General features: G+C 41.8%; 2 protein-coding genes across 5 annotated transcripts in view; one reads left to right on the forward strand and one right to left on the reverse strand.

The window, feature by feature from the left end:
• The window catches only part of LOC143019722 (uncharacterized), a 545,357-nt gene that overhangs the window by 396,899 nt on the left and 134,484 nt on the right, over nucleotides 1-13,974 (reverse strand). The gene's annotated exons all lie outside the window — the stretch shown is intronic.
• Nucleotides 10,147-11,043, forward strand: LOC143018429 (cyclin-dependent kinase-like 2). Its single transcript, XM_076173792.1, has one exon. The coding sequence runs from the start codon at nucleotides 10,147-10,149 to the stop codon at nucleotides 11,041-11,043; it is 897 nt and encodes a 298-aa protein (XP_076029907.1).

The following is a 13,974-nucleotide window of genomic DNA, read 5'->3' on the forward strand; positions in this document are numbered from 1 at the left end:
CGGTATATATTTCACCTAGGTTAACCCTTGAGAATTATCCCTCTTACACTGCCTATTCTGTCTCTTCCCACCTCCCCATCCTGCATCTCTCCCACTCCCCCCACCTATCCACTCATCCAGAGAGGATTTTTGATGAAATTAAGTATTTTATTTCACACATGAATAAATTTCTTCTGATATCAGAGTAGTACAGCATTATAAAGTGTGACAACACGCACACACACATACACACACACACACACACACACACACACACACACACACACACACACACACACAAACTCGTTGATCCTTTAAGACAAACGTGGAAATTTATCAGATAAGTTTTCTTGTCTAGTGAAGGTTAGGTTACGTGTGGTGGCACTTTATGAATTTTATTTTTAGTGGTGGTATATGATTTTAAGTCGTGAGAATCCCTAATGTTAAACAGAATGAATTACACTGAAATCAAATGACGAAGCAAGCAGTAAACTAATGACTATGTAGCCAGACAAAAGAATCAGTAAATAAATGCCTACATATCCAAACAAATGGAAGCCCACTGAGAAACATTATAGAGTATTGGTCGAGTGTTTATCAAAGTGAGTTCGAAAATCGTCGAACTGTTCGATCTCTTCTATGGGGTATTCACTCCGATCATCAAACACATGCTTGTCGACATTATATACATGATTTATTTCTACGTTCTGATTTCTTACATGACCATACTACAGTACATACAGTATAATAAACATAATCTTCCAACGCTAACAGAAGTGATCAGTACGTTGAAATTGAGATTGTTTCGCAAATAGATGAAGATCCTCTTACGAACTTATTGTTTCAGCAAGACACAAATGTCTTGATACGTTTGCATTCTGCCATTGTTGTAGCAGGATCAGAGGAGGGATTAAGGAAGTTACTGACAGTTTGGGAAGCTGTGCAAAAGAAAGTTGAAGATTAATGTGGGTAAAAGTAAAGCAATGAGATATACAAGGAGAGAGAGTGGCAGCAGACTGGAAGTGAGTATTAAGGGAGAGAGACTGGAGGTTTTAGATACTTGGGTGCGAATGTGGCAGGAAAGGGAGGAGTGGGGGTGGAGGTAGAATGTAGATTGAGAGAAACAAGTAAATGCCTTGGGGAATTAAAAAGTGTAATGAGAAATAGACATTTGGGAATGGATGCTAAAAGGAGATTGTATGAAGGAGTGATTGTGCCGACAGCACTGTACGGGGCAGAAACATGGAACATAAGAGAGGAAGAGAAAAAGGAGTTTGAATGTGTTTGAGATGAAATACTTGAGAAGTATGATAGGGGTTACGAGGCTGGATAGTGTAAGAAATGAAGAGATGAGGAGGAGGAGAATGGCGGTGGAAAGTGAGTTGGGAGATAGGGTGGATGAAAGAGTATTGAGATGGTCTGGACACATGGAAAGAATGAGTGAAGAAAGACTAGTAAAAGAGGTGTGGAAGGCAGAGGTGAAAGGAGTGAATATGAGGGGTCGACCTAGGATGAGATGGATAGATGGGGTATAAGAGGTATTGGGAAAGAGGGGACGGGAGAGGAGAGAAGATAGGGTTGAATGGAGAAGGGTTGTGAATGAATGATGCTGTGATGCATGAGTGGTAGTGAGTGGGGGATAGGGGGTGAGGGACTATGTATGAGAAATAATTTGAAGCAGCCCGAAGGGATTTCTCCCCGTCTTCTCCTTTTCTGCATGAGGGGACGGAGAGGGGGATCGCCGAATTAATGAATCGGCTTTGCTGTGGATGTGCTGTTTTGCGACGCTGCTTCTGACCCAGGGCAGTGGACAAGATGCAGAGATGACCCGTCATCCAGGAGGTGCCAAGACAAGAGGGCAGGGGGAGTGGAGTATGAACTGTACGGGATGGAATGGATGGGAGTGACTTCTATGCCTTTGTCTTTTGGCTACCTCCTTTGTAAGGAGGAAAAACTCCTTTGGTATATGTATATGAATGTAGTTGCTATTGCTGAGTCACTAGTTAATATAAGTGTTTATATTGCGCTTAAGATGTAGTGATTATCAAAGTAACTACATTTTATAGAACCATCATGAAAATATTGAAAGAATATTATATGAAAAACCAATAAATACACGCATGTATCCCTGTGGTACCCTCAAATAAGTGATGAAAGTCTGTTTTATAGATCTTTTAAATATAAGACTCCATAACTGAATAAAATCATTCATCTCAAATCTGGGACCCTACTTCAGAATAATCGTCTTCCCCTTAGGGTCTATAAGGATTATATAACCATTGAAATACATTGCAATTTCGCCATTCTCCAGCTGTCCTCTTCTTATTTTCAGGACTTGCCGTATATACTCAAACTGTGAATTATTTCTAATTACGTATATTGCTCAGTGATTAAGTTATATGCCTAGGTTTTGCAAATTGCAAACAATCGAATATTATGCATCTAACCTTAGTGACATGTATTGTTTTTACATCAATTTCAGCTGCCGCCAGGTGATTTTATCACACGAATGGGTTCAATTTACAACAACAACGAACCCTCATTATACAGTTCATTGTCCCACTGCCCAACAACAACAAAAATCTTGTCTCAAGATATATTTAACCTTTCATTGTCAATTAGGATAAAAGCTCTGGTAATCTACGGTCCCTAACAACAACATCAATCTACTGTTAATGACAACTTATAGCTTAATTCTGGTTGGCGCCAAGCGATTTTATTCATCCGAGGGAACCAACTTCCCAACACAGGATAGACTGAAATTGAATTGGTAAGATTGAAATGTCCCAGACTGAGACAAGTGACTTTAGCCTGAATAAACTCACTATCACCTGTCCGTGCTGGTTTCTAGATAGAATTATAACACACAAGAGACCTTCAGGGATGATAAGACGGCCTAGCCTATCACCATTCGCGTACTTTGATTCCCAAAAGACTTTCCCGTTGCTTCTACTCCTCCTCCTCCACCTCCTTCCCCTCCTCCTTTTCCTTCTCCTCCTCCTCCTACTTTCATCAGGCTTAGCCCCAAAGAACGAAGATAGTATGAAATGCTATTGAAGCAAACGAGATGTAGCCTCAGTGAGACAAAGACACGAAAGTATATCCGCACAAATATAATTTGCAAGCGAAAAAAACACGTACAGTAAATATAACTGACAGGTGAGGATGAAACCTGACTAGTGAAGAAAACAAGCGGAGATGACTGACAATCAAAGATTGCTGACAAGCGAAGATAACTGACAATCAAGGATAGTTGATAAGCGAAGATAACTCAATAGCGACTAAACAGGCAAGCGTGAAAATGGCTAAACCAGTTCCTACGGATAACTGAGCATTTTTAGTGACAGAAATCGTATATAATTAATCTAGGTTGAAATTGTTCCGTTTATATAGTTATTTATTTGTTTGTATCGGTTCTATAACTGTTTATTTGTTGAGATTGATCGTCTACTATTTTGAGTCCGTTGCTTCTATAGATGTATGTACACAAAATGTGCACAATCTATACGTATACACATTTTTTTTTCCTCTCGTGAGTTTGGGACCACGGTTGGTTTCCAAAGGTCACCGATAAGTGCCACTTGTCCTGGCTATCTGTGCACATAGGGCACAGGTAACTTTCGTCCCCAGCCAAGGATCATGCTGGGCAAGCTCTTCATCATGCCCGTATGGTGGTAAACATTAATTCTGGGCTATGTGCACAGTATACGTATGTATACATGATATAAAAACTGTATATAAGTGCGTAGCACCGAATGTATATTGAACCAATTTCGAATATCTAGGTCAGGTATTTTCGAAGTATCCGGCCGTCGGCTTTGAAGAAGGAGCGGCTTTTCGAAGTCGGGTGGGAAGCGACGACCTGGACCGACCTGACGCCGAAGTCTCGAGAGCCTCTCCAGGAAGCAGAAGCGACGGAGGATCTCCAGAGACGACCTAAAGAACCTCTTAATAAAAACCGAAGAGAAAAAGAGAAAAAATGAGCAGAGGGAAAGAGAAAAAAAAAATAGTAAAGAGGTTAAAAAAATATATGGAGTGCGCCGATATCTGAAGTCCCACTTTGGGAACTATCTTCAGTGAAAGATGCGAACGAGAAGGGAGGACTCTCCTTGGCACAATGCAGCTCACCATTTGTGGGCAAGAGGAATTTATGATCAAACGTGTTGGTCTGGACTGGGGCGTAAATTAAAAAAGAAAAAAGACCCGCCTTGGATTTTCAGGCGACGAGGAGCCTACGGAGAGTGCAAAGAAAAATAACAAAATCTTGGAAAGAAAAAACCTCTACCCAAGATTATCGGGCACCGAGGAGCCCATGGAAAATATTATCCAAATTTTGTAGAAATAAAATCCATAGCTCAGCCGTAAGTGCCTCCGAGAAAAAAAAAGTAACAATAATCACTCCACCCAAAAATAATAATATATGTTCCGTAGCTCAGCCGGTAGCACCTCCGAGCCCAATGTCAGTGATCCTCGGTTCAATTTTCGGCGCCGCACGACCAGCACCTATGGCGCCAAGGCTTTATTCAAAGCCAGAACCTGGTGTGGGGAAAGGCAAACAGTTGGCCTGTTTTGGCGCCCTCCCGCTCCCACCCAGGACTGGTCGTAGTATTGGTAGTAGGGACTGGACCCTTTCTGACCAATAGACGGACTCGTTTGAGTGTAAAAAAAAAAATCCATCCATCGTTTATTAAAGTATCAAACGCGGACCAGTCCTAAAGTTCACACCAAATAGATCTTCGCAGGAAGATCCACATATCATGTGGTATGAAGGGTCACGAAGACGTACTTACCCCCTCTGCTGAAATTATCGTCCGCCTTCACAGCCAAGACTGGAGGGTTTTTCGGCGTCTGCTCCGCCGTTGGGGGACCTCCACCGTAGTCCCTTTTGCCAACCATGTCAAGACTCCTGCTATGCACGGGCAGAAGGGAGTGATCGCCGTACATCGCCCTGACAGGCAACACCTACTAGAACGCTCTTCAGCAGCCTGCCCCCCCCCTCTCTCTCTCTCTCTCTCTCTCTGTGTGTGTGTGTGTGTGTGTGTGTGTGTGTGTGTGTGTGTGTGTGTGTGTGTGTGTGTGTGTGTGTGTGTGTGTGTGTGTGTGTGTGTGTGTCCACACTGTTGATTATAGATCACTGTCGATATATCAAATGAATTATTCTATTAAGATGGGACGAGTTTTTAATAGATATGATCTGCATGCTGGATTTGGTAACAATGCGATATTCTACTTGTTACAGCATTGTCTTATTTGCTATGGACTGAACACGTGTGATTAGATAAGGTGCAAGTTAAAGAAATTTGAAGTATTATTACGATCAGATAATGTACAAGGCTAAGAAAATTTAGAGTATGATTGCTTAATAAACTATTTATATTGTTTGCGTATTTTCTCTTTTTTATTGGCGTTGTTTTTTATTTGAGCCATTATTACATATGTTACGGATTCCATAATTGTTTTGATGTTATTTCATTTATTTCTTTAATAATTTATTATCTTCTATGTGCTTCCGGACTGAGCTAATTCTTTGGTGATGATTTTTCACTACCAAATTTATCAAATGGAATTCAGAACTACATTTGTGACTAGTCAGTGTATTTCTGTTCTATTTTCATTTATATATATATATTTATTTATTTTGCAGAACTGATGTTGTCTACGATGTTTTCTATGCTCACTGCTGAGTAAATAAAACTATATCTATTAATTGATAAATAAATTCCAGAATAATTCTTCTCAAACAACAGCCAAAACGGGCTGTTTTGTGCGCTTATTAGATGTATCCCAATTTTAGCAATATTCTAAGATATAAAAAATAACTTCAGATTTAGTGAATCGCATTACTTGTTATCTTTACACTCCACGTCCTTTTAAGTTATAACCTCGAAATATTCAGGGAAAATGTCCCATTGTTTGTCCTATTAATGAAAGCTATGGACGACAGGAGCTCTGTAGCTAGTGGGAAAATGACCGATGGTGGGATTTTGTCCGAATGAAAATTTGTCTTCTACCACCTCATAGAATATTAGTATATTCAATCTGACTAATATTGTCGCATGTCTTTGCACTCATTTAATTCGCTGGCAACTCTTTAGTTTCACTGCGTAGGTACAGTCAAATGCATTTGTTTAACCTACGGCAGTGTTTATAAAGATGATGCGTCTTTTTTTAAGTACGTGATACTTTCTCCTGTGTAGTATTTAGCGTACAGTTAATTAGATATCTAAATATCTATTAAAATGTCCCAACAATAAATAAATAAATAAATAAATAAATAAATAAATAAATAAATGAATAAATAAATAAATAAATAAATAAATAAATAAATAAATGAATAAATAAATAAATAAATAAATAAATAAATAAATAAATAAATAAATAAATAAATAAATAAATAAATAGATAAATAAATAAATAAATAAATAGATAAATAAATAGATAAATAAATAAATAAATGAATGAATGAATGAATGAATGAATGAATGAATGAATAAATAAATAAATAAATAAATAAATAAATAAATAAATAAATAAATAAATAAATAAATAAATAAATAAATAAATGAATGAATAAATAAATAAATAAATAAATAAATAAATAAATAAATAAATAAATAAATAAATAAATAAATAAATATACAGTTCCTATGTATCGTCAATACCACTCCCAGGTATCGCTATAAAACTGTTGTCCGGTTGGATTTGGAGCACCCACACCAGAGTTCCAGACGTGGTAGGGCACAGTAAGTCAGCCATCGACTTATCTTTCGTATCCTCAAACCTAGCGGGAGCCACAGACTGGTTCACACTTGGGGACCCTTTGTCTTCAGATCATCTCCCTATCTGCGTCTCCATACACCTCTCACCTGTAGTCCACCTGCCTCCACTGCAAGGAAACCTTAACCTTCAAAAGGCAAACTGGACTGCATACAAAGAGTTCTTGAACAACGATGACATTAGCCTAGACCTCGACAACTCTGTGGACAGCTTAAATCAGCAGTTCACCGGCATAGTTCTGGCAGCAGCTAGACACGCAATCCCCTTCGTCAGCATAGGTCATGGAAGGAGTTGCCACCCTTGGTGGACGGCGGACTGCAAGATTGCTGTCCACAACAAAAGGTTGGCCTACCATCGGTACAAGAGAGAAGGGTCGGAAGAAGCCTTCATCGAGATGAAGACAACAAATTCGCGTTGCAAGAGGACCATAGCCCAAGCAAAGCTTGCATACTGGATGGATAGCAAGGACAACACTTTGGACCTAAGCGCAGCTTGGAAAAAGGTCAAGATCCTAAAGAGCCGATATAACCCACCGGATAATGACCTTACAGCCCCAGACGGTACGATCCTGTGCACTCCTGAGGAGAAGGCTGAAAGCTTTCTCCACCACTTTGCTAGTGCAAGTACCATGGCCAGCCTCCCCGAAGCACAACTGCGCCTCCGTCGCGAACAAGAATCCCGAATGGATCTTTCTCCACCGAAAGGGGAAGACTCGAGCCTAACCCTACAAGAATTGCGCTGGGCACTCAGGGCAACCCGGACAAACAAGAAGTCGCCTGGAGCAGATAAGGTCACATACCCTCTCCTACAGCAACTGCCGCTTTCCATGCAAATGAATCTGCTAAGATTATATAACAAATGCTGGAGGCAAGGCGTTGTTCCTAGCGCCTGGAAGCACGCTATTGTGGTACCAATTCCCAAGGCAAACAAAAGCAGGAAAAGCGTAACCAACTACAGGCCTGTCTCTCTCACCTCCCACGTAGGAAAGCTCTATGAGAGAATAGTATTGAATCGACTGAAGTCCCAGGTGGAAGATAAGGAAGCCCTCCCAAAACTTCAAGCCGGATTTAGAAAAGGGAGAAGCATCACTGACCACATCGTGCGACTCTCCGAACATATACGTAGGGCCCAAAGACAGAGACGGATTCTACAGACGTGCTTTTTAGATATTGCCAAAGCTTTTGATGCCGTCTGGCACGGTAAACTGCTATCTAAACTCAAGTCTATTGGAGTTTCGCCGGGACCGTACAAATCTGTGCAGTCCTTCCTTTCTGGTCGATCCATAGTGGTACGCTAGAAAGGACACCTCAACCGATCGTCAACAATTGATATGGGAGTCCCCCAGGGCTCCGTAGTTGTCCCGTTCCTCTTCACATTGCTCTATGGGGATGTAGGAAAAGGAGTGAGAAAGGACACTGTCGTCACACCCTATGCTGATGACATAGCATTATGGAGGAAAGCTAGGCACCAGCGCCCCAAAAAGGATTCTGACCAGCACAAGTCAGAACTCTGTCTCTTTCAGAGACAGGTTGACCTGGTAATGACCCAACTGACCGACCTGGGCTTCATGCTCTCCGCATCAAAGACTGTTTACATGCCAGTCCACGGCATAGGTTACAACAGAGGAGACTACCCTGACTGGAATTACATCACAGTGGACGGAACTCCCATATACCCAGCTAAGGCAGTTCGATATTTGGGGGTCATCTTCCAGAGAGACGGAAAATGGACTAGCCACATAAATCAGGTCATAATAAACGCTAGACGAGCCCTAAACCTCGTCCGAGTCATCCGCCGAGAGCCCTGGGGTCAAAGGAGGGAAACACTGATATCCATGGTCAAGAGTCTGGTACGCTCCCGGCTCCTCTTCGGATCTCCTGCCATGCACGATCTTCCCCCGGGGGTAGTGTGTAGATTAGCCAGAGTGGAGTGCCAAGCGCTCCGCCTGGGTCTCGGTTTGCCAGCATCAGTTCCACATGAACAAGTGTATAATGAAGCAGGTGTTCTTCCTCTTTGGTATCAACTGAAGAAAAATGCCTGCAAATACTTGTTCACCAGTGCTAAAGTTGCAAATTCTACGGATGAGGAACTCCGGGAGGATTGGTTGCCGGCCTCACAGACGACGCACATTCAAGGTCTGCCTGGCTCTGTCAAGGACCTCTGCATAAAAGCCGGGCTTCCTCCCGATGCGAGACAACTTGTTACCCAGTGTCAGGTGGATCTCTTCCACCCCTGGGTACTCAAACCACCAACAGTTGTCTCAGAAATTCCGGGATTGAGATGCCAAGACGGTCCGCATCTTCTCCTAGCACATGTGACTTCCTTGTCTACACAGATGGCTCTGTGCTTGAGGATGGCCGCACAGGCGCAGGGATATTCTTGGAAAACACACAAGAGTCCATCTCCGTGAAGCTTCCCCCCACCTCCATCTTCTCGGCCGAATTAATCGCCATTCGGGAAGCCATTAAAATAGTTCTCGCTCTTCCCCATCCGCCAGCTTGCATCACCGTGCTCTCAGATTCAAGAGCCAGCCTTAAGGCACTTCAGAGCTGTCAATGCGACTCGCAACCAGACATTTTGCAAGAAATACTGCACCTCACTGCTGAGGCCTCCAACAAAGATATTCAGATAAGATATCAATGGGTTCCCTCACATGTGGGGTTGCACGGTAATGAAAAGGCGGATGGGGCAGCCAAGAAGGGCGCCCTGGCGCCTGAAGAGGAAATGATTTCCATCAAATTCACGGTCAGCGACGCCCTGCACAAGATCAACAGAGCCATCTGGGAGACCTGGAAGGCAGACTTCACCGCCACTGCCATCGCTCGGGGATGGCCGACAACAACCTGTCACGGAGGAAAACCCCCGACCTTCCCCTCTGTACCCCCTTATATGTTAGCCATGATATCCAGAATAAGGGTAAATCATTGGCGAACCAAATTTCTAAATCTTCTCTGTACCTGTGGCAGTGAACAGGTCTCTTTCAATCACTGCCTTTTCGTTTGCAGACAGTTCAGGGACCATTTTAAAGTTTTAAGAAATCTCTTCGGAGATCCCTCCACCGCCCTAGACCAATTGAGGGCAAACAGCACATCAGACGCCGGAAAATCCCAAATAATCATGGCTGCCAGCCTAATCTGCTCTTCCCCCGTGGGAGGCCGTCTATGACCCCCTCCAGCCGGGTCAAATATAACAAAATTCCGCACTCCGGTAAATAAATAAATATAGAATTAAATTAATAATAAATAAGATATTACGGCCATAGAAGAAATTAAAGACAGTCCTGAAATCGGCTAGCTCCGCAGGGACTAAAATTATAAAAAAAAAAAAAAAAAAAAAATTTGGAGCACTTTCATCAAAACTGTGTCGTAGTTCATGTGTAAGCCAATCACAATGGCAGAGTTCAGTAGTACTTGCAAGCATTCCTCCATAGACGATTTGTTTGGACCCCCTACCATTGAGTTTAATTGCCCATTTGAGTCCAAGTATTTAAAGTCAGTTCGGAAACACTCCATGGTTGGAGTATTGGGCAGAGGGTCATTCGGAAGTGTTTATGCCTTGACTAACTCCAAGACAGGTGAAGCATATGCCTATAAAATCTCAACTCCTATCAAGATGGGTTTCCATGCTGTGAAGTGCGAGCTTCGAGCCCTCAAGAGGTTGCGCCCTCATCCTAACGTAGTGCGAATGTTGGAGTATCACATATGTCCACAGACCAACCAGGTTGGGATCATCTTGGAAATGGTTGACCACGATCTGCATTGTATTCTATCTCGGCTAGCTATTTTCCGGTCTTCCATTTCCCCTGAACATGTCAAGTCCGTCATGGAGCAGCTTCTTAAAGGCATCGACTTCATTCACTCTAAAGGGTTTGTGCACTTTGACTTGAAACCCGACAACCTGCTCATTACCGAATGTGGTACGCTCAAGATCTGTGACTTTGGACTTACCGAACACATTGACGATAAACCCTACGAGTTTTTCAAGATGTCAGAACCGTACCGACCTCCGGAATGCTTCTTCCGACATCCGTCGATGGACTGCAAGTCAGACATGTGGTCCATTGGAGTCCTGTTTCATGAAATGATCATGGGTTGCAGGATTGTTGATACCGCCACTCTGTGTCACCTGGCTCGATCATACGGGTTGAAGGACGTCGCTACCATGAAGAATACTTTGGGGATGCCACTTTCCCCGAAGCCTTTCCTGACCAAAGATCTCTCTCTGAGGGCAACGCATGCAACTAGACAACTCATGGGTGAACTCCTGCGTCTGAACCCAAAAGAGTGAGAGGGTGCTGCGACTGCTCTTAGCCATCAGTACTTCAGGGAGAAACCAGATCCGGTGCGCATGGACGTATGTTCCTACCTAAAGCAGCCGTAGGAGTGTTCTTCATATAGTGTTCGCCTAGACGCCCCATTCTGTATCCACGCTATTTATTTAAATGCGTTTGATAGCTCTTGTATTATATATTTTGTCTGCTTTGTTGGGTTGGCGTCTTTTTGGATTTGTCATAGCGGATACTGCCCGTACTAGTTCAATTATTGTTACTTTATAATAATAAAGGTTTCATGGGTTGTACAACATGTCTTTATTGAATGTCTTTCCATTCCTTTTGTGAGATCACTCGCTATTCGTGACGAAAATAATATTAATGAAAACAAAATACGATAAAGAGGTAGTAAAGCCCAAACATATAGATTGCCAGATACGAAACAGCTAATTTGCAATGGATTCGTTTTCTAATTAACTATATTTATGGATGTTCACAATACTGTGTTCTTTACCACGTGCAAATGAAGCTTCCCTTACGTGTCAGTATCCATAGACCAATACAAGCAATTGGCCGTGTCTCGTGTCAATTTTGCATATATCTTATGGTGGCCCATCCCTGGTGTCAGTATCAATCTGAACAACTCTGACATCCCTTTCCCTTTGTTGCTAATGCAACGAATGATACGGGAACTCTTCATGATAACTCATGTTGATAATATGCGCATAAGGGTACATGGAATGCGAGCTAAAAGTCGTCTCATAAGTTGCTATATTTCCCATTTTCAATGGTTTCCGTCAGAAAGACGAGAGTAAGCACGGGATGGAAGTCGGCTTTACCAAGACTTTTAAGTAGTTTCCCTATTTAGAGCTTAGGAATATGGGCCATTGTTATGTTAAATATTTGCATGCAAGGAGATCGACTAATCATGTAAACAGGCATATTTGGATATTAGCTGATGCTGATAGAGCAAGTTGAACAGGAGATGAATACGGGGGTTGCTATTATGGTAGTTGCATGTACTATATAAGTCCAATAATTGACTAAAGAAACTAGTGCTAGCTAACTCAGTGTTAATTAGAAAACGAGAGTGGAGGTGCTGATGTAGGTGAGGGGGCTGCACTGTTTATGGATGGCGCGTAGCTAAGAGCAGGTCAGCGTTGGGTTGCTGTGTTTGGCATTTATGTCTGCGACCCAGCGTAAGTGCCTGGTTGTTAACGTCAGTCCCAAGAAGGCCAGAGCGATCATATCTATGGAAATGGCAATAAGGAAACAAATGGTCGATTGAAAGGAAGTATATTTCGGAGTGTTTGCCGTATTTTTTTAGTTTGATTCTTCGCTACTTAATTCTATACTTGGTGTTTGCTATCACTGTCCAACTTCACCAGAGGTTCATAAACTTTCACTTCTGTGTCTCCTTTATCCCCGATGAAAAAAATGTCGCATCTTATAACCCCATGACCCAGTTCCTTGTTTATGTACTGTGGGTTTTCTCTGGTCTCATAAAGGTTCGCTCGAGAACAGCATTAGTTTGGTTTACTTGAATGAAATGTTCTGGGATAATTTCGAACTTCATATTATATATCCATTGTTATTTTTTTTTATAACACATCGTCATAGATAGATAATAATAGTATACATATTTTAATTAATGAAACATATTCCATTACAAACCTCACCTAACCTGACTTACACTACCTTATCGTAACAACAAGTGTGAAAAAAAAAAAAATTAAAACCCGTGAGAAAACACGTTTCTTAAAATTGATTACAACCCTAAAATAACCCACGAGTGGTGTATTGATAACTGATATCGTTTGCCTCTGACGATTTGTTTTTGGAAATTCATCAGAAGAAGAGCTCCTTTTATGACAGAAAATTTTCTTCGATATATCTAAGAATTCGCAGGCCACGCGCAAACTTTACGTCATTCAATCACTGGAGTGTGTTCTTCTAACGAAACCTATTCAAACTTTTGTGGTTTCTTCCGTCGGTGGTGATGCCAGCTACATTTCTTCCAAATTCATGCTACCAATCTTTATTCTGCCCAACTTCGTTTTTGGAAGGCTGAATTTCCTCTCCAGCTACATTTTTGACAATTTTTACTAAGCTTCATTTTCGTCCTATTTTTTTTCTAGGCTGTATTTTCGCTCAAATTTGTTACGCCAGACTACTACAACAAAAACAACTATTAACAATAACAACAACGGATAGATTCTTTGTTTAGTTCTGAGGCACTGTGGGTCAAGTTCGGGTGTCCTTATTGTTACATAGTCAGAGAAATTGATTCTCTACGTCACCGCCATCAAGGCGCCTAACCACGACTGCCTGAGCGCCCTCGACAAGCATCCAGTGTCGATGGGTCGTCGATAACAAGCCTAAGAATGCCCGCGACGCCCTCTAATTGTCCTGGGCCAATTATGAAGAATAGACGGCTGTTCTTGTACTTCGAGAGATGACAGTGATATTACGTCCAGCCGTGAGAGACGAAACTACATCTCCACCATGACCCTGAAGCAACAACTCTACATTCTGGGAGCAGCAGTTACGGATTAGGATCTCAACACTACATTCCTCCGAAGCAACAACTCTACACTCCAATCGAACATAGCCACGTCCCAACGCTCTTCGCTGCATCGCCAAAGAACACTTATGAGGCGACACTCCAACATTCCTCGTCCATCATCTATTACGAGACAATGCTCCGCCGCTCTTTGTTCATTATCTTCTACAAGCCAAGACTCGTCGTCCAGCATCTATTACGAGGCAACGCTCCAACGCTACTCGTATATGTAAGATAATATTACTTTGTGTGTATGCTTTTGCTTAAGTATATATATATATATATATATATATATATATATATATATATATATATATATATATATTGTGTAACGTAATATTTATATTAGATATTCTATGTGTGTATGTTATAGAATTGTGTTCCT

Source organism: Oratosquilla oratoria, chromosome 3, assembly GCF_046742065.1.
Source record: "Oratosquilla oratoria isolate Oo_2021 chromosome 3, ASM4674206v1, whole genome shotgun sequence".
Taxonomy (NCBI): Eukaryota; Metazoa; Arthropoda; class Malacostraca; order Stomatopoda; family Squillidae; genus Oratosquilla; species Oratosquilla oratoria.